At 34.3% G+C, this 21,248-nt stretch overlaps 3 protein-coding genes and 1 non-coding gene across 4 annotated transcripts; 2 read left to right on the top strand and 2 right to left on the bottom strand.

Moving 5' to 3' along the window:
- Positions 1–2,726: 2,726 nt before the first annotated feature.
- Positions 2,727–8,353, top strand: LOC103874218 (katanin p80 WD40 repeat-containing subunit B1 homolog). Its single transcript, XM_009152628.3, has 19 exons — positions 2,727–3,289; positions 3,372–3,479; positions 3,746–3,876; positions 4,024–4,141; positions 4,224–4,450; positions 4,593–4,695; positions 4,841–4,911; positions 4,995–5,069; positions 5,233–5,376; positions 5,454–5,787; positions 5,863–6,360; positions 6,436–6,495; positions 6,575–6,699; positions 6,868–7,002; positions 7,117–7,191; positions 7,283–7,395; positions 7,532–7,648; positions 7,739–7,807; positions 7,893–8,353. Exons 2-19 carry the CDS (start codon positions 3,449–3,451, stop codon positions 7,957–7,959), a joined length of 2,493 nt encoding a protein of 830 aa, XP_009150876.1. The 5' UTR covers positions 2,727–3,289; positions 3,372–3,448; the 3' UTR covers positions 7,960–8,353.
- A 1,514-nt stretch (positions 8,354–9,867) lies between these two features.
- On the bottom strand, positions 9,868–11,799 carry LOC103874216. The gene is made up of 4 exons (XR_634147.3): positions 11,124–11,799; positions 10,851–10,985; positions 10,638–10,733; positions 9,868–10,212 (listed from the first exon to the last, which is right to left on the bottom strand). It is a non-coding gene; the product is annotated as an uncharacterized LOC103874216 (transcript).
- Positions 11,800–13,477: 1,678 nt separating this feature from the next.
- Positions 13,478–16,575, top strand: LOC103874215 (high mobility group B protein 7). Its single transcript, XM_009152625.3, has 7 exons — positions 13,478–15,473; positions 15,561–15,634; positions 15,713–15,758; positions 15,847–15,901; positions 15,995–16,039; positions 16,124–16,207; positions 16,294–16,575. The coding sequence occupies exons 1-7, from the start codon at positions 15,424–15,426 to the stop codon at positions 16,417–16,419; spliced, it is 480 nt and encodes a 159-aa protein (XP_009150873.1). The 5' UTR covers positions 13,478–15,423; the 3' UTR covers positions 16,420–16,575.
- Positions 16,576–16,668: 93 nt separating this feature from the next.
- Positions 16,669–21,044, bottom strand: LOC103874214 (LRR receptor-like serine/threonine-protein kinase FLS2). Its single transcript, XM_009152624.3, has one exon. It carries the CDS (start codon positions 18,630–18,632, stop codon positions 16,869–16,871), a length of 1,764 nt encoding a protein of 587 aa, XP_009150872.2. The 5' UTR covers positions 18,633–21,044; the 3' UTR covers positions 16,669–16,868.
- Between the last annotated feature and the right edge of the window lie 204 nt (positions 21,045–21,248).

Here is a 21,248-nt window from a genome sequence, read left to right as displayed (position 1 = left end):
AGAAAACAGTTTGTTGATGATCGTTTGCGTCTCTGTCAGTCCCTAGGTCAAAGCAAATCTTAAATCTCCTATTTTTTATTTGATTTGTTGTTTCATGGATGCTTATTTTAAATTTAAAGTGAATTCCAAGTGAAACTATGTACCGCCAAAAAGTATAGGTAACCTAAGCATTATATTTGTTTTCGTCCCTGTTCTAAGGTCTATGTTTCATTGATTTTGAGGCATATTGGATCACTTATGTTGCTTTGTAAAACTATGTTCTGTCCAATGGAATAAGGCGTGTCCAATGGAATAAGGCGTCTCTCTTGAAAATATATTGGATCAAAGTAATTATATTTCCGTTGGTCTGCTAGAAATTTGGTGTAACAAAACAAATCCACATTTAAATTTTCGTAACTATACAATTTCTATGTGCATCCCCTTCCGAAATGTAAAACATAATATTCTATTATTTCAAAGTCTTTCTAAAGAAAAAAAAGAATAATATAAGGTTATACAATACGTCTATGTAAAAAAGTAATATAGTTTCATATATATATATATATATATATATATATATTCAAATTTTAGTTATTTTTGATAATCGTAAAATCATTGATGTGTGAGTGAAATAAAATTAATATATTTATAAATCTACTCTTCAAAAATTTCATAGAAAATATCCTAAATTTATAAAACTCGCTTAAGAAACATATTAGTAGTAAAACCATGTATTTAAGCAAATTAAACAAATTTATGATCTTTAGAAAATAACAAAATAAAATTAAAATATATTTATAATTACAGATGCTCTTTCATATATAAAATGTTTCTATATTATTTTTAATTTATTGTCCCGCCCGTAGGGCGGGTTTACCCTAGTACTACATATTACTGAAACATTATTTAACATTTAAAGTACATAAGAACTTATTGACAGGGGTCCATGATAAAATAAGATGAAATTTAACATCTAAGCAATAATCACATATTAATGATTACATGTCCATTACCATTATAGCACCGACAGTAGTTTCATATAATTCAAAAAAAATAAAATTCCTTAAGAATCTAATTTGCAAAACCGGGAGCTCAAAATGCGTAATGTAACCCCTTCTTTTTATGATTGAATTAAAAAAACTATGATTTGAAATGAAACAACATAACCTTGTTTCCTACAGTCAGAATCTATATTTGTCTATATTGATGATAATCTTTGAATACCAAATGGGATATCTTATATATTAAAACAGAAGTCACAACCTTAATTCATGTGTGATATTTTAAAAAATGGACTATTTACTAGAATTGGTCACATTATATTTTTCAATCATTAGTAATCTTGGTATTAAATAAGAAACGTTACTAATATAATCTGTTTTATTCCCCTAAAGATCGGAACCAACTTATCTCACAGTTATGTTTTAAGAAAACTACTATTCCTTTTGGTTTAACGCCAATTTGAATGATTAACATATATTACTCTTTCTTTTTTCTTGGACGACACATATATTACTTTTATCATACCCATATCAATGATAAAATAAAATCATTCTACGAAAACATATGAAAAAATCAAGATTACTTTTGTTTTTCAGTATGAATACTTTTGTTTTTTCAGTCAAAGACTATATAACTCTTTAACTCGTATTTGGACCGGGTTTATGATTGTAAGCAACACAAACAAAGATTATATGATTGTAAGCTTTGACCTTCTCAAATGTTTCCTATATTTTTCGAAACAGAATCAACTATAAGCGAATGAGGCATGAGGAGGTATGTGATTTAAATAAATACCTTAACGTATATTACTAAATGCTATGATTGTTTTTTGAAAAGTTCTAAAACGTCAGAAGTATTTTCATTTTCCAGAAACTCTAACCGATATTCACTTCTGGAGGAGAGGAGAATTGGTTATTATGGTACCTGAATTTCGTCAAGCTGTTTTTTTTTTTTGCTTACTTATGGATTGGAGTTATTTTTATAAGTTCTTATGTTAATTTTGGACTTACCAGAAATTTTTATTAGGCTATCATAATTGGATTTAAATAATAGATGATCTATTGGATTTATAGATTGTATAAATTAAATAGATATAATTTAATGTTGTAATAGTATACCTTCATATGTTAATTATTTAAATATTTCTCGATGTTAACTTTTAAAATTATAAAGATTTTTTTTAAATAACAAAAATCATCATTATCTAACAATAATTAATCTATACTACCTTAAACTAATGAAAACAAATTTAAAACAATATAGTTTATTTTAAAAATTAACAAAAACTAAATGTTTAATTATTTACTCGATAATATAAATCTATGAAGCTAAAAGTTTAATTTTTAAAAAAGTTTCTAAATTTATAAAATGTTACAATATCTTTGAAGATGACAATAAAACAATATTTTACCAATCTTTATATATATAGTTATGATTTCAATAATGAAATAATAATCCAAAAAATATATATATAAGAAGATACAAATACATGTGAAAGTTTCAAACAATCTATTCAATAAAAAATATACAGTAAAATTATTATATTTTAAAAATTGATAGACAACTTTATATATATCATAATATATACCAATTTAGAATTAAAAACAAAATGTTTATAAAAAAAATAAATGAAAAATAAATCCGCGCTATTGCGCGGGTCGAGATCTAGTATTCATTAATGCTGCTAGTAACAGAATTTGTATTCAAGGTTGGCGTCACTGGTGATTAATGGTAAAAAACGGAACGATTACATTTGTTATTCTTTATAGTAAATGTAAATGCGAATGTAAGTAAATACGATACTAACGAGAGAGGCATGAAACAATTGAGGATAGCCTAAAAAGAATTAAAATTTTTGGAATTTGAAATAGAGAGAGGGAGTAGGAGAAAAGGAAATAAAAAGAAAAAGATTTGACCAAAAACAAAAAAGAAAAGAAGAAGAGACTCTCTTTCTCTCTACTGCGCCTCCTTTTCGCTTCTCATCTCTCTTCTTCCTCCTCCTCCCTTGGTGCTGTGCTCTCTGTCATTCTCTCTCTCCGTCTCTCTTGGCCATTGGAGAAAGATAAATCACTTTAAATAAAGTTAAACTCTTTCTAATTCAACTACTACTACAAACAAACAAACGACGTTTTTTTTCGATTTAGATATTTAAAAAAAAACTGTTCCTTTTGTTTAAAGACTTCTGCTTTCAGTTTGCGAACCCCATTTCATCACTCACCAACCAATTCGATTCATTCGAGGAGGAATCAGATTTGCGTTATCTTTGGGTTCAGTAGAAGAAGCATAACAAGTTTAGCCCTTTGAGACGGTACCGTGTCTTGTCCTTCTTTAGTGCTTTCTCTCTTTCTGGGTTTTTGATCTATTTCTTTTTTTCACTTTTGAGATTTCAGATTGGGTTGAGAGATCTTGGAGAAAGTTTAGTGCTTTCTTTGGATTTGAATGTCCCCTACTACATTGCAAGGGCTCCATGACTTCTACCAAGCGAGCCTACAAGCTACGTATCCTTTTCTCTCGGTATTCTCTTTTAGGGTTTGCTCTAAGAGTCTCTTGATTAGCTTAGTCTTTTTAGTACTCTACTCACGAGATCTGTTATCATCTTTTGTTTTTTTACCCGTGGAGTCATTTAAGACCCTCTCGAGATTTATGTGTTTAAATTTAAGACTGTGTCTGTCAAGTCAAGTCAAGTTTGAACTTTGACTAGAGAGTAGAGAGTCTCATCTCTGGTAGCATTTTGCTTTAGCCTTGACTTTTGTGTTGTACAAAGAGGAATTTGTGGCGCATTCTGCTGCTGTTAACTGTCTCAAGATCGGAAGGAAGTCATCTAGGGTTCTGGTTACTGGTGGGGAAGATCATAAAGTCAATCTCTGGGCTATTGGTAAGCCCAACGCCATTCTGGTTAGTTCTCCCTCTACTTCTATCCTCGCTTGCCTTGGTGCACTATATGTTCGGTTTTAGGATAAGTTTCTTCTTGCATATAATCTAGTAGAGTGGTCTCTCTCTCTTTTTGAGTGTTTTATAATTTCTTATCTATTTTGTGGTCAGAGCTTGTATGGGCACTCGAGCGGAATTGATTCAGTGACATTTGATGCTTCGGAGGTCTTAGTTGCAGCAGGAGCTGCTAGTGGTACCATCAAACTTTGGGATCTGGAGGAGGCAAAACGTAAGTTCAGCAGTTTATAACAAATCCTTATTGTTTGGCTCAGTTTTGACTTATGCCTTCTTTCACTTGCTTCGGTGTCTAGTTGTCAGGACTCTCACTGGCCACAGGTCAAATTGCATATCGGTGGATTTTCACCCTTTTGGTGAGTTCTTTGCGTCTGGCTCACTAGACACGAACCTTAAGATATGGGATCTACGGAAAAAGGGTCCCATCCATACTTACAAGGGTCACACTCGGGGAGTCAATGTACTCAGATTCACCCCGGATGGTCGCTGGGTTGTATCTGGAGGAGAGGACAACATCGTGAAGGTTGGTTGCCTCTCTGCATTTGAGCTGAATAGCTTTTAGGACCACTGTATCGTTGTTCTGAAAAGCAATTAACTTGGAACCTTTTTCTTTTTGTAAATCTTTCTGTGTTTAATGGATCTGATATGGAGTTTGTCGTTACCAGGTTTGGGATTTAACAGCTGGAAAGTTATTGACCGAGTTCAAGTGTCATGAAGGACAGATTCAAAGCCTAGATTTTCATCCTCATGAATTTCTTCTGGCAACAGGTTTGTATTATTCTTTGAGATTTTGTAACACTGATAACAATACACAGAGCTTATAGGCTAAAAAGTAAATGATCACAAATGTGGTAACCAGCCCAGCCCAGCCAAAGCTTGTTAGTCATATACCTGTTTTTGCCTATGGTAACAGGTTCAGCTGATAGGACTGTAAAATTCTGGGATCTTGAAACATTCGAGCTAATTGGTTCTGGTGGACCTGAGGTACAGCTTCTTTTATGTTAGACTCAAAATTGGTGGCATTTTATTTATCAGTCTTACCTTTTAATATTCCCATTTTTCGCTAGACGTCTGGCGTCCGTTGCCTGAGCTTTAATCCAGATGGGAAGACGGTGCTTTGTGGATTGCAAGAAAGCCTGAAGGTAAATTCTTTCATACTTTGATACAACAGTGTGGCTACTACTAATTTTTTGCATAAATGTTAAATCAAAAATCATCTCTTGAGGATTCATTATTTAGCTTTTACTCTCCTTTTGAATTCTCTCCTTACGTTACTTTTGTGGTCTAATCCACTGCAAATTGTAGATTTTCTCGTGGGAGCCAATTAGGTGTCATGATGGAGTGGATGTTGGATGGTCAAGATTGTCAGATATGAATGTTCATGAGGGAAAGCTTCTTGGTTGCTCATACAATCAAAATTGTGTAGGCGTTTGGGTTGTAGATCTCTCGGTATTGCTCTCTCCCTACCCTATTTTTAATTCTTTTATTCCTTACTCCCCCCAACTCATTTTCGGATACATTGCCAGCGCACTGAGCCGTGCAATACTGGAGATGCTGCTCAGTCAAATGGACAAGCAGAGAAAAAGTCTGGCTCAGGAAGAGATTCAGTAGTTCTCAATGACAATAACTCAAAGACTACTATTCCAGGCAAGCTGTCTGTTTCCCAGAACGTAGATCCTTTACTGAAGGAAACAAAGTCTCTCGGAAGATTATCTGTTACACAGAACTCTGATCCTTCGACAAAAGAAACAAAGGCCGTTGGAAGGTCGTCAACATCCCACAGTTCGGATTCAAAGCCTCTCGGAAGGTTGTCAGTTTCTCAAAATTCAGACGTTGCTAAAGAGTCCAGGACGTTATCATGTATGCTTCTTGTCTCTCTTTACTATTTATATCAGCGCTGGTTAAATGATATGCCATTGTTTTGTCTGTTTGAAGCTACGGGAAGTGTACCTAGCACTCCTCATAGGGTCAGTGTAACCAGTGTTTCAAAAGCCGCCGTCTCTAATGCTGCAACGTCAAGGAGGAATTTCACAAAAGCTAACCAAAAGTCGCATCCTGTTAATAAGGCTGCAGATTTTATTCAGGTGTTTGTCCCCAGAGAAGACCCTAGAGTAGAGCAGGCGACTGAATCCAGGGCAGAACTTGACATTATTGCAAGAACAATGCCTTATTCGTTGCAGGCTGCTGATTCTAGAAGGTCGCCTCCTAGCAGCAAAAATAACCAAGATCTGCCAAACGCTCCGGTTCTTGAAATGTCAGAGTCTCAGCCAGTTGAACCAAGTAACATACCGGATAAAAGTACATTTCCCGGTGGCAAGGGTGGCATGCGGGGTGCAGCTGAGCGAAGCATCAACGATTTTAGATACAAGAGATATGGCAGGAGTAATTCAAGGTCACGGATGGGATCGCCTCCAAGAAACCACGATGAAAACTGTAAGTTGCTGTGTCTGTTGAGTTTTAAATAGATGATGTTGTTCTCTGTTCTTAAGCTTTTAGTCTTTGTTTCAGATGACCTGGTAAGCCACAAATCAAGTAGAGAACCAAGTCCAACTGAAAGTCGAAAAGGAGGTAAATATTCCGATCCAGCTTTCACCTTATTATTGAAAATGAGTTGTGGTCCCCTTACTCATGTGTCTTACCATATCAGGAAGATTCCAGTCACTCTTCATAAATAGGGAGAGAAGAGGAAGATTTTCCAACTACGAGGGTCCTGTTTCTAATTTTCCGGGTGGAGGAAATGCGGCGGCTCCTAACATCCACCCTTCAAATATGGTAATAGCCTTAAAACTCTTTGTGCTTTCAGGTTGAGATCTTTGATGCTATAACACACTTAACTGTAAAGTAATGAACAACGACGTAGCTACGTTTTCTGCTTTATTCAATCTCACATATTCCTCTGAGATCCAGGCATAATAGATAATTGTATTTCCTTCCATGTAGTTCAAGCAGAGAGGAAACAATATGCCAGTTGAACAAGGGATCGAGTCTCCTTCTGAAGATAATATTGTTGAAGACATAATGGGGAAACACGATCAATTTGTCAGCTCTATGCAGTCTCGTTTGGCTAAGTTACAGGTAACATGATGAAAGCAATCAAGTTGTGATAAAATGTTGTTGGCTCCATCCTAACCAGGGATTGTATAGACCTCTAGTTCTTTCTTTACTCAATTTCTTTTGGCCAATTTGCAGGTAGTTCGTAGATACTGGGAAAGAAATGATGTTAAGAACACGATAGGTTCGATGGAGAAGATGGCTGATAATGCTGTAAGTTTCCCTCTATTTCTACTAATAGAGTGTTATTATCTGAGAAAAAGTTTAGCAGCTCAAGCGACTCTTCTTATTCATTTTTTTACAGGTTACCGCGGATGTGCTGAGTATAATAACCGAGAGAAATGAGATTATGACACTGGATACTTGTACCTCCCTTCTTCCCATTCTGGCAGCTCTTCTAGCAAGTGACATGGATCAGTAAGCATTCACTTCTCTTAAGAAATAATGGCAGAGTCTTCGTCTGAACAGAGTTGAATCTTTACGAACATAGATACAATACATTTGCGGTTTGCATTCTTAAATTTTTCTAACGATACAATATTTTATATTTTAGGCATTTGAGCGTTTCCTTGGATATGCTGCTTAAGCTGGTTAGAATGTACGGGTCACCAATTTACTTATCACTGTCCGCTCCAGCATCTGTTGGTGTAGATATCGAAGCCGAGCAAAGGTTGGCTTGGTTTTTCAACCTTATTTCTGCCATCATGTATCTTAATATCGATAGCATACTCTCATGGAAACATGTTTGACTGCTATGTAGGATCGAGCGCTACAGCCGTTGCTTTGTGGAGCTAGAGAAAGTTAAAGCCTGCCTTCCCTCGCTGTCAAGGTAAAAACCTCATAATCTAGTAAAACGTGAAGGTTTCATAGGTTTCTCATTAATGATGTAACCATCTATGTTGGGATTTGTGTAGAAGAGGAGGTTTGGTGGCCAAGTCTGTGCTTGAACTCAACTTGGCATTTCAGGAAATTTCATCATAATCACTCCGAATCCCAGAAAAGCACAGAGCCAAAGCCCATCTTCTTAGTGGCATCATCCCAAGTCCTGTGCTTGTTTTTTTTTTAAATGTGGATTTGGTTCCAAAGGGGAGTCTAACAAAAAAAAAACTAAAGCTGATGATACTCTTACTAAGTTAACCAAAAGAGTTTGGAAGGCTAGATTCACTGCCGAGTTGGCTGCGTCTGGTGGCCACTAATCTTTGTCTTTGCTTTGGGGAAGTGTATTGCTCTAACTATGGTGTGTGTAGAGAGAGCCGTATGGGCTGTGTATTGCTCTCCTAGTTCTTATATGAATACTAAAAATATTTGCTCTTTAGAAATAGACATGTTCAGTGTTCTTCTCTCAACTCAGCAATAGTATTTTTTTTATTTTTAATGGTTTCTTGGATTTTATCTCCCGTCATCAATCTTATGTTCTACGTTCTTAATTTATGAGCCTACCATCAGTTTGTGACCAATCAAAGGGATTTAATTTAAATCCTAAATGAGTGACTAAAACTTCTTCAATTTTGAAGAGAGAGATCTTAACTGTAACCACCATTAATGCACTCTGTTACATTTGATGATCATTAAGAAATATTTGACTGTAACTAAGGGCATCTTCATCCCAACTCCATTTTTTCCTCTAAAATGGAGTAAAAGTGGAATGGAGTAAGGAATGCTTCAACCCAACTCCATATCTCACTCTATAATGAAATTTACTCCATAAATGGAGTAGTTTATTTTTTGTTTGTTCATCACTCCATAATGGAGTGGGAAATAGAATAGGATTGGAGCAATTTTACTCTATTTTCACTTTTACTCCATTTTGGAGGAAAAAATGGAATTTTACATTGGAGATGCTCTAAGGTAGGTGAAGAGGCAAAATAAAAATGTACATCATCTATAGATAAGATGAAGAAGAAAGAATAACTTATGGAAACTTAAAGACATAATAAAACAAAACATGGAAGAGAAAGGACAGACTCTAGAAACTGCAATGAACCAAACAGACTAGAGATTACTTGAGGAAACGAAATTGCCAAAACGATGTAACGGAATTGTCACCAACTACCTAATAAAAACAAAACAATTTATTTCAACATTTTTTTTTGTTCTGATATAGTTAGAAAAAAATGGAGAAAATGAAAATGACAGTGAAGAAGAGTAGTAGCAAATCCCATGCCTCTGCTCTGCGCTACGTTAAGAGACAACGACCATACAGTCTTTTTTGCTGTACAACTTACTCTTCTTCACCTTCTAAAGATCCTCCCCTTATTTTCCGAGACCAAAACTAGTCACTTTCTTTTGTCTCTTTTGTAGATTTAGATTCTCTTCTTGGATCTTTATTCTTATATATCGACCAGAAAATCTAAGCTTGGTTAATTATCTCGTATGTACTTCTCCTGATTATTAACACATACGATTGGTGAGACCAAAACTACATCCATTTAATTAGTCTTTCTTTCGGTCAAGACGTAAATTATCTTTCACAGCGAGGCAGCGACTCAAGATGCATGTAAATATGTAATGGATGAGATATGCAATAACTCAAGGTTTACATTATGGTGAACAGTATTATATGTCAATAATAATGTAAACAAATTAATGACATGATATGTAGGCATGAAGTAAATACTAAATACTGAAGAAACAAATTTACAACAATATAATGCCACAAATTAAATAACAAAAAGTTGCAACTTAAAATGCAAAACAACATTTTGTAATTTCAGGTTGATGTGAAAGTCAGTTGGTTAAAAGTAAATAAATATGGTGTTTTTTAGATATCAAGAGAGTATTGTAGTCTGAGATGGTGGTTCAGCTAATAAAAGTTGGTTTGGTCGCATGGAACTATTTAGAGCATCCACAATGGTGGACTTGCTCTTTGAATCCTTAAGATTATTATAGTATTTTTTTTGTTTTTTTTTTGTTAATTTGAATAGTTAAGGACTCCACACTATTTTGTGTGTCCAATGGTGTTTCCCTTTTAGGAGTTCTTAGAAATTAAAAAAAAAATGTAAAAAGTTACCCGCCAAAACCAGCATTCATGTCCATCACATTCCTCACGCTAGACCAGTTTACAGCTAAACGTTCAAGATAGACATCAGATACAATCTCTGACCATTTCTCTGTATCTTTCTTGGATGTTTTTGTGTCAGCCGAAACACTTTGAGGCTTTACACTCACAAGCCGTTTAGGCCATAGCTCAGGCCACTTCTGGACAGTTGAACACTTTTCTAGCTCCATTTTCACCTAAAGCCAAAGTTCAGAAGCAAAGCTGACATCAATTCATTATGGTAACCAAAAGCTAATCCCTAAGCTATTCTAAAAGAACTAGCCAAATCAATGCTTTGCATTAAAATATCATGACTAATATAGGGCTTATATCAGCTATCATTTTCTCCAGCATACGAGACAAACATAACACAAATAGTGGTCCTTGTGAAAAGAAGGAATGCATTAACAAGGACTGACAATAAAATTCAGAGGATATTATACAGAGAATTAGTCTGCAGTTCGGTTAAATATAATGCAAGGCAATTCTCTAGCAAATAAAACTACCCAGCAAATGTTGGCATTCTAATCCTAAAGTCTTACTGCTGGAAGAAAGTTTCTAAAGAAGAGTATAAGTTTCGAATACTTGAATAAATTTCACTTGTCTAAGACAAATAACAAACCTCTTTTATAGCAAGGAGATGGACGGGATCAGGCCCTAGATTACCCTCGCTTGCTGTTGATGGAGTTAATACCTGAACTAGCTTCCTCGGTATTATCTGACAATCAGATCAGAACAGGCATTGATTTAACGACAGTGTGAAACTAGTGTAGTGAAAAATAAAATAATCAAGAACAGTCTGCACCCTTGTTGACATCTTCCCAAGACAACTTACAGTATTTGCACCTCTGGCTTTTGCCTGGTCAGATGTTTCTAACTGCTCGATTCTTCCAACTTTATATCTTCAAAAGAAACAACGAATGTGTCAAAATTCAGAAGTCGTGGAGAAGGAAACATACGAATCTGCTTCCTGTAACACACGAACACATGCCTTAATTAGTATCATCAATTAGCACTAAAAGATACCATTTTTAACAGAGGATTTGAATTAAAGTTTTGAACTTTATTAAACAAAGGATTTGAATTAAAAGTTCGAACTTTACGATACCTGAGTCGAGCTTTAGAAAACTCCCAATAGCAACGAGCATAGTGTTGATCTAATCCAGCAAAAGCCCCAATTTTCGACGAACCTGAGGTGAGAACTCGATTGGGATCGGATGAGAAAGCCCCAATTTTTATGAAAATAATCTAGGGTTGGGTGATGAAGAAGAAGAGGAAGATGATAGAGGAGCCATGGTGGGCGATGATGGGGCTAGCGAGGAGAGATTGAGAGAGAGCCAGGGAGGAGATATAGAGAGAGCGAAGGAGAAAGAGGAGGATAAGGAGACACGTGTATTAAGGATCAAGTCCTTCCAATCCTTCTTGAAGGATTGATCCATAGTTAGTTAAGCCAAAATATTATTATTATATTTCATTAACCTTAAGGATTAACTAGATTTTCACCCGCCCTTTGAAAGGGCGGGTACATTTTTTGTTTTAATTTAATTTTTATATTAGTGTTTCTTTTTGTAGTTATATTTGTGTTTTTTTTTTGTAATCATATGTATAAATCTTAATCAAAATCTATTTTATAAAATAATAGTAGCTAAAAAGTTATATGTTCGGTTCTTTGTAATTATATGTATGTATACATGTTTCTTTGTAATCATATTTGTATGTTCTACATTTATTTTTTTATTTTTTATGTTTCTATAACTTTTAAATTGCTATTATTTTATAAAATATAATAGATTTTGATTAAGATTTATACATATATATGATTAAAAAATATAAATATGATTACAAAAGAAATTATAAAAATTAAATTTCTAAAAGAAGTTAACATAAAATATACTTACTCTTTAAAATGACAGAACAGATAAATGCTGATATTATTGAAAATGTAATGTTGGTAAAACCCAAAAGGAAAGAATAATTGTTATATAATATATAACTGTGGGACAATATAAAAATTAGAATGAAGTGGCCACCGATAATTTTGGACATGAAGTTACAAAATTTGTCTTGACCAATAAGAAAGTAGTTACGGAGATATAGATGTAAATGCAGTTATGTTTTATATAGATGTGGATCCTTCAAATTTAAAAGCGTCAGTTGGGCTTGGTTCCACATGTACACAAACGTAAAAGTTAGCAGTTATATTTTATAGTTATATTTGTAGTTATATTTAGATGATGTATATGATTTTTAATTGGACTCAACTATTATCAATAGGGCATGTTCCTGTTTTAATAGTATTGATATTGATGTTGCATTTTAAATAAATAAACAAAAATAATTCATTAATATATCATTTGTACAATATCATCAAAAAAATTTCAACAAATATAAAATTTCAACTCTATTAAAATAGAGTCATATTTTTTTATCTACCATATATAAGTCTATGTTAGACCATTCATTAAAAATTTAACTAAACATCTTAAACTTACTCATATATGATATTCTCCTAACAAAAACAATATACATCTAAACAATAATATTTCTAAGAAAAGATAAATATATTATCATTAGGTAATTATCATTTGACTGTTTATCATATTTAATATAGACCATATTTTATATATTTCAGTATAAAATATTTTTGTAAGCTAATATTTATTGATATTGATAATATTTATATTTAAAACATTTCGAGATTTTTATAAGCTAATATTTATATTTATTGATAATATTTACTCAAATTTCTAAATTGTTGAAGCTAATATTTTTTCGGATCAGTTCGGTCAAAATTAAAATATAAATAACTGAAATTATATTTATTGATAATATTTATATGCATTTAGAGTTATTAAAGGTTGATTAGTTACAAATTTGGTGGGTTTTAAGTAAGGTTTTCAACAATATGTTGAAAAAAAACAGATTTGTTTGGTTAAATAAATGTTTCTGAATCATGTTTGATTTTATTTATAAGTAAATCCCACCTTTGATACGTATATGATTTTTTACATATAGGAAAAGCATATATTTTAAAACTGTTCCACGTACACAATATTATCTCATGTAGGTTTTATTAGTCGAGAGTTTTTAGGGAATAGTGGGTCTTGTTTAATAAAAAAGGGAGTAGTGGATCCTGCATAATTAATGTAGAAAGTGTTTATACAACATTTAAATTAAAAAAGTTAGTTGTTATTAATATTAAAAAATAAATAGTTGGACATAACCTTTTATCAATGGGTCACACTGCTGTTTTAATAGAATAGATGTTAAGGATTCCTTAGGGACCTCCGTTGCGGATGGTCTTAACTACAAGCAAATTTTACCCACTCTTCTATATGATTGCCTACTTCTTATCGCCGATTTTTACTGTTTGGTGGATTACTGTTAGACGGTTAAAAATAAATACAAACATCAGAAGATTATTTATAGATAAAGGTGTACACGTGTAAATGTATAATCATAAAATATATCTAAAATTAAAAAGTGAGAGGTCAACATCAATGCTTCTCCTTGGTACAACTCTACAAACAAAGACAGAGATACTGCTTTTATAAGTAGTCTTCCTTCTCCACAATTGACTTTATTCACTTCACACTTTTTTAACTTTGCAGCTCTCTTTCTCTCTCTCTCATTTCTCACTTTCGACCAAAAAAGAGGAAAGCAGAAGAAAAATGGGATGCATAATGGTAATGGAGCTAGGGAAGAAGGAGAAGAAGCTAATGAGAAGTATTTTATGGAGAATCAGAAGAGAGATTAAGAAGATGAAGAAGAAGATGAGATCCCCAAGAGACAAGAACAAGAAGCAGACAAGTTTCAACTACGATCCTCTTAGCTATTCTCTTAACTTTGATTCTCTTTAAACCTAAAATATGTCTTGTTGCTGTTTGTTTATTTCAAAATCAGTTTGTGCGATATAATGTATGTTTCTAATGCCATGTCTGTTGTCTATGCTATGTATTAGCAGCCTATTGGGTTATTATTAACAGCTTTTTAAGTTGATTATGTTCCACAAAGCTAATCTTTAACGTGAGATATCACTAATATCTATCGTTTTAAAAAGAAGAGAATAGTTTTGTAGTTTGAATTTAGTTAATAGAGGTAAAAAGTTAGTCTATAATCTCCCAATGATATCATACACTGTAGAAAACACAGAAGAGAGAGAGACTACAACTAATCACCTATCTAATCATTTTGACGCAAGATTCTTTTAATCAGTAGATAATATATATATATATATACTGTGGAAATGAAGAGAAAGTTAAGATGATTAAACCTTTAGATATTCCGCAAACCCAATCATAACTTGGATTTATAAATTTTTACTATAATCGGCTTCCTAGTCTAAAGTATTTAAATGTGTATATATTTGTTTTACTATAAAGTTTTAAAACTATACACAAAAAGAAAAGGAAGATTTGAAAGATAGAGAGAGAAGGATGTGAGATTCTCTGAGAGGGAGGGGCACAGTAAGCAAGAAGTGAGTGAGGGTAAATTCACCTTCCCATCACCCTAAAACCCTAAAAGTCTTTTCAGCTCTGCAACACCCCCACATGCCTATATATCTCTCTCTCTATTCCCTAGCCTTTCTGATCTCTTAACTTTTACCGTTAGGCACCCACTGTCCCGTAATTTTACTATTATCTTAATCACAATTACTTTGGATGAGTCCTTGCATAAAAAAAAAAAACTCCTAGTGTATTTGGGGTCTTTCACCTGACCACTTAAGACCATGATTAACCCAGATTTTTAAGGTAGGACTTTTAGCTTAGGCTAAGAACCGTTTCTTAGTTTTTAATTAAAAAAAAGTTAAGAACTGTCTCTTAAATAAAAGATATAAGAATTGGCTCTTAGCCGAAAAATATATATAAATAAAAATAAAAAGTATCAAATTATAAATTAAGAATCCTAAATTAAGAGTCCGAGTTAATCATGCTCTAAGGTATCAAATGAAAATCATATTCCTCTCTATATATTTTGTTGGGAGTTTAACTTATATACACTCTATATTGGGCCGGACCATTATTTTGTTTCATGTAAATTAGTCAAGGACCATTTGAATATACTGTATTATTGGGGCATAGTGGAATATCTAGCTATAAATGGGCCATACGGCCCAAATACCTTAAACCCGAAAAACCCTAATAAATAAACAAAGAAATTGAGGCCGCGAAGATATATATATCACATCGAATGACAGTACAAAGCGAATCTAGACCGTTTATTATCATCGCGTATGCAAAACGAACGGTGGATTAGATCGACAGCTAATAAAAAAGGAAACCGCGGGAGTATATATATAAGCGCCACAAAACAAGTTTCGTCTTTCCCTCTTACAGCTTCTCTGAAACTTTCTCATCGATTCCTAGGAGAGATTTGTTAACCTAACTTCCGATCGAGATAAGAAAGAGATGACCAACACCTTACTCCGCCCCAAATTCGTCAGCGCTTTCGCTATATGGTACTCACTCATTCGATCGAAGATTTTGTTGTTCTAGTTTAGGGTTTAGGTTTCTCACAATTTAGTTTAATAATTAAACGATTTCAGTGAAGGATGCAACGAGAAAGTAACTGTTAAGTATAGACGTATGCACAAGTGCAGCCTCGACGCCGCCAAAATCGGTAATCTAATCTCGCGTTTGCGTTTCTCATCGATCGTCTCTTTAATCTCCTTTTTTTTTTGCGTTTCTAATGAATCAGGAACTGAGGCTAAGAAGAAACCTCCTACTGCCTTTTATTTTTTCATGTAAATATATTCATCTTTTGATCACTTTTGTCTATACTGAATAGGGATGAAAAAAAAAAGCTGATTTATTCTTTTCCCTTTTTTGCAGGAATGATTTCCGCGAAACTTACGAAGAAAAGAATCAATATGTTAACCTTAAGGATGTAATACTGTACAACCCGAGCTTGTTGTTACATTCACTTGACTAGCTATGGTTTTACAACATGACTATGCTCTTGTTTTATATGGTGTTGTAGGTTCCAAAGCTTGGTGGTGAAATGTGGAAGTCTTTCACTGAGGACGTGAGTCCTTTCCTGAGGAGTTTCATGTTGCCTATTTTCTTATTTATTATCTTCTTACTCTCTGTTTTTTGTTCCTTTTTTTAGGAGAAGAATGTTTATAGAGATAAAGCTGCTCAACTTATGGAAGAATATAACAAGTCGCTTGAGAGCAACGATGCTGATGATGTAGTATGTGTTTCTTTGTTTAAATGGTTTTGTCTTTCCTTTTTGCTCATTATTTACATGGACTCTCGATGATATTGTGACTTTTCCAGGAGGAGGATGAGGAGAAGGAAGTTGATAACAAAACCGATGCGCCAAATGGTTGTCAAAACGGTAGAGGTAGAGGTAGAGGAAGACTTGTTCGGGGAGGTCGTGGTCGGCGAAGTGCGTTTGGCTAGTAAGCATACATTGTCGATCAGGTCTTACCAAATACTTTTAATTCGGGCTGTTTCTATGCTTTTAATCAGAAGCTGATTCAGTCTTCTCGCTTTATCTCGATGTATGATCTTTCATGCCACTCAGTAACAGACTTTCATAAATGATAATTTCTATTTTTTTTAAAAAGGGGTAAAGAACAAGAATGGGAGATTTTTGATGACTACTAGAACTGGAAGTTATTATTTGGTTTACATGTTCTGCTGGTTGAATCAAAGTGATAATAATTTTATTTAGATTAAAACAGAATCAAAGATGTATAGAAGTACAGATTAAAACAATGGAATAGGAAGTGAAAGAGTAAAAGACAAATAGAAGATATCATCTATTTTTTTTGAAGAAAATGCGTAAAGTGATGGGATTAAGATCAAGTCAGCGGTTGGACTGGCCACTTCAAAACGTGTGTTTGCTTTCACTTCTCAGTCTTCCTGCAAGGTGGTAACGGCTTGCCACACAAGCAAAGGTTATGCAGATAAGCAGCTGCAGGAAAGATGTTGAATGGTCTTCCTTGTGGAATCAGTCCGCACAGTTTGTTGGCCCTGAAACTCGCATGTTTCACTGCCTTGATGTTCAACAAGCTGTCTGGGATTCTTCCTGTAAGTGCATTGATCGAGAGGTCAAGCCAGTTCAGCTGGGCGAGCTGTCCTAAAGCTTGAGGTATGACTCCTGTGATGTGATTCCTTGAGATGTCTAGTCTCACAAGTTCAACAAGGTTTGATATTGAACTCGGGATTTGTCCACCGATTTTGTTGCTCCCTATGTTGAGTACTTTGAGGTTCGAGCTCTCTGCGAAGTCAGGGATCCTCCCTGAGATTTGGTTGTTGGTGAGATGTACCTCTTCCAAGAACCGGCTTGTCTTGTTGTTTAACAGGCTTGAAAGCGACCCTGTCACGAGATTTGAACTTAGATCAACGGAAGACACCCCTTCCGGCAACTTGAGCTCGGAGAGATCGAACTTGAGCTGGTTCTTTGAGAGCTTTAGTTTCTGAAGACTGCTCATGTTGGTGAGAAGAGCTGAAACATCACCTGTGAGAAAGTTATCAGACAAGTCTAGCGAGGTCACGTCGTGCGGTCTTGTTAGCTTCGGAAAATCCCCTCTCAGTTTGCAACCAGCTAAGTTGATCTCTGTGAGTGGCTTGTCTCTGATCCAGCTTGGAACTTCTCCAAGATTAAGGTTGTTGTAGGAAAGATCTATCGACAGTAAAGAAGGAAATCCTCTGCCTACAACAACAGGCAGAGGATCAGAGAAATGGTTTCTGGAGAGATTGAGAGACCAGAGATTCTGCAGCCTTGTAATGGATGCTGGTATGTGACCAACGAACTTGTTGCTGCTCAAGTCAAGGATAGAAAGCGACTTCAAATTGCTGATTCGGTCAGAGAGTGGCCCGGTCAGATCATTTCGCTCCAACGACATGTCTTGAAGCTTCCCCAAGTTATAAACAGAAACTGGTATTCCCCCGGATAGTCTGTTGCTAGAGAGATGAAGAGTGGTTAGATCCCGAAACTGGCCTATGAAATCCGGGATTGGTCCAGACAACAAATTGAAGCTGAGATCAAGAATCTGAAGCTTGAGGAGGTTCTTGAACGCCACAGGGACTGGACCTGACAGAGAGTTTCGAGCCAAACTCATCGTGGTAAGGCTTCTTAAGCTCCCCAAACTAGCCGGGACAACACCTGAGAAGCGGTTTCCAGCCAATGAAAGAGATTCCAGCATTGGAAGGTGGCCTAAGCCAGTAGGAACACTGCCACGGAGAGAATTATCTTCTAGCGCGAGCTGGGTAAGACTAGTTAAGTTTGAGAAGCTGTTGGGAATCGAACCAGTGATGAATTTGTTACCACTAATGACCAAAACCTGGAGAGATCCGAGACTCCCCAGTGAAGGTGATAATGTGCCTTTCATGTAAAGAGTAGGTTCGGTCAAGGAGCTTTGCAGCACCAAGCTTGTGACTTTCCCTGTGGCTGGGTTGCATAGAACGCCTTCCCAGTCTCCATTGCAACAATCTTGGCCGACCCATGAAGACAGAACTCCAGTTGTGTCCTCGACGATGCTTGATTTGAAAGCGAGAAGTGCTGCTCTGTCTTGGCTTGAGCAGATTACTTGTGATGAGGAGTGAACAAGATTATGAAGAAGAGATGAAACAAACAAGAGATTCAAAACCCATCTCAGGTTTTGCATTTTGGGAAAAATGGGTTTTGGTGATCAGCTTAACGCAAAAGTGGTTAAAAATAAAGATTTTTGCTCGGACAAAAGAAACTGACAGGAGTTAACTTTGACTTGAATTTGGATAATTAAAAAAAAAAACTCTTTATTATTGTTCCTTCACTTAGACAAGAAGGTATAATGATCCATCCACAAAAAAAATAAATAAAGAAAAAAACGAATGAGCTGCAAAAAGTATTTTCTTTTTCACTTTAATCAAACAATTGATGGATTAAGTCTGGTTGGATCTAGAAAAATGATCCACCTTTACTTATAGCCTTGGTGAAAAAGAGTATAATATTTGTTTTTTGAAAATTTACAAAACAAGTCTTGAAGAGATTCACATGGAGAATTGTGACCGTTGGATGAATCACGAGGATCCTAGTTTCATTTCGAACGTTGGAGCGCAGATCAGTTTGAAAATTGTTTACACTCCTTTGTTTTTTACATTAGAAGTATTCTTCTTCTTCTTTGTGTCCAAGCTCTCAAGAGGACATCATTAAATAAATTCATGTGAATTCGTGATATAGGCCACTGTTTGTCTCATGATAAAGTTATAATAAATCAACCATACAGTATAATTTTTCAAATAATGCTGTTAAATCAGGATTATATACCATCGGTTGAACGTAAAGTATTTGATCTATATGTTTATGTTCATAACCATGTCTTAATGATATTGATAAAACCCAACACACGAAGATTCTTTTTGTCTGAAAGAGGAAATTAATAGACGATAACCAGATGACCATAGTTTAAATATCTTGTTGTATATGTTGGTTGTAACAATCAATTCCTATTCTTATTTTAAATTTATTAAGAAAATAAACGAGACTTGATTACCCATTGAACACCAAACTTTTTTTAGCACTTGAGGATATAACTCTTTGATCGTTGAATATTCATAGCGATGTTACTTCTGCCAACCTGTTGATTTGTGATAAATGTACTTCATCACATCATAAGACAATTTAAGATGGAAATTAGATATGGGTCGCTGAACTTACAAGTCAAAATCATTTTGAATAGTTATAGGCAATACTAGTTTTGGCAGCTTGTTGAATTGATATACATCTACTTTTATATGACAAATGAAGATGGAAATTAAAACATTAGATGTGGGTCGTCCAAACTTTAATATCAAAACCATCATTAAAGTAACACAAATCTCCACTACAATAACAGTTTTGGTCGAAGCTACAAAATTTATTTTTGTAATGACAATAACACAACTCCCAATCCCATCCATTATGTGGTCACCAGAGGCAGCTTTTCATTCACCAATAAAAATGCTAGAAAGTAATAACTCACTGTAAATCATTCAATAACAACTTGCTACATTATTGTGAATCTTTACTTACTTTCAAATATGAAAAGTTACTCTATTCAAATCCTGTTACATATGATATTAGTATTATCCGTGATCAGTCTACTATGGTTAACTTTTAACCAAAAATATGAATTCTTAATCATTTGGTGTATATATACTGTTTTTATATTCTTAAATAATATTACATCATCAGTTTCGTCAAGGCGAGAATAATACTAAATATGATTCTGTCGATAGCGAATCTAGAGAACACAAGCAAAATGAAAATATATGAATTTAATATTTTGAGAGTTTGATTTTGAACTTTATTTGCTGTTCTTCGCTGTAAGGCTTTTGAGTTCATATTGTTTTTAATTATCTTTCTCTCAAGTGTATTTCAAAAGCGTCAATTGCGGCTTGATAACGGTCCGTGTAGGACATTACCAAGCATTATATAAATATATACACACATTAAAATAATTTGTTGTGATTAATTTGAAAAAAAAAACTATTCATAACCTGCCGCATAGACATCGTAATCAACAACACAACATGTATATACGACAGTATGAGCCTCAAATGTGGTGGACGTCCACTGTTTTAGATACTGCATGGACGTAACGAGCATCGGTTCGCTCTGCTTAGGAGTTGATAAACCGGGTTTGGGAAACCGGTTCCAAGTTCTCTAAATCATTCAATTCCACATAATGAAATGGTTAAAGTTATTAATGGTGTACTGGGATATTGGTTTCGCGCAAAAAAATAGTTTTGTTTAGTTCAATTTTAGTTGGGAGGAAGCCAAAGTTCAAAAAAAAAAAAATTAGTTGGGAGGAATAATTTACGTCATATCATATTAGTTATTTATTAGTAACGGCTGGTTTCAGATTTAGAAAAAAATTTAAGAAACAGTTTCTTAATTAATAAAAATGGTTAAAATTATATTATTAGAATTGAAAAATGTTTCGTCTTATAAAATGGATAAACATTTCATACTAACCCAAAATAATTGGGCAAATCTCCAAAATAGCACATTTCTAAGTTTATATCACAAAAATAGCACTCAAAAACTAAAATGACCAAAATAGCATTTTATCTTTTGAAAAATTTAAAATTTTTTATTTTTCAAAATTTGAAATCTTATTTCCAAAACCTCACTTCTCAACTCTAAACCCTAAAACCTAAATTCTAAACCCTAAATTCTAAACCCTAAACCCCACCCCTTGAATGCTATTTTTGTGATTTTTGGTCTTGAATGCTAGTTTGGGAACAAAAAATTTGATTTA

This window comes from Brassica rapa, chromosome A06, assembly GCF_000309985.2.
Source record: "Brassica rapa cultivar Chiifu-401-42 chromosome A06, CAAS_Brap_v3.01, whole genome shotgun sequence".
NCBI classification, from domain to species: Eukaryota; Viridiplantae; Streptophyta; class Magnoliopsida; order Brassicales; family Brassicaceae; genus Brassica; species Brassica rapa.
The sequence above is the reverse complement of the archived record's forward strand: the minus strand, read 5'-3'. Positions and strand labels throughout refer to the sequence as shown.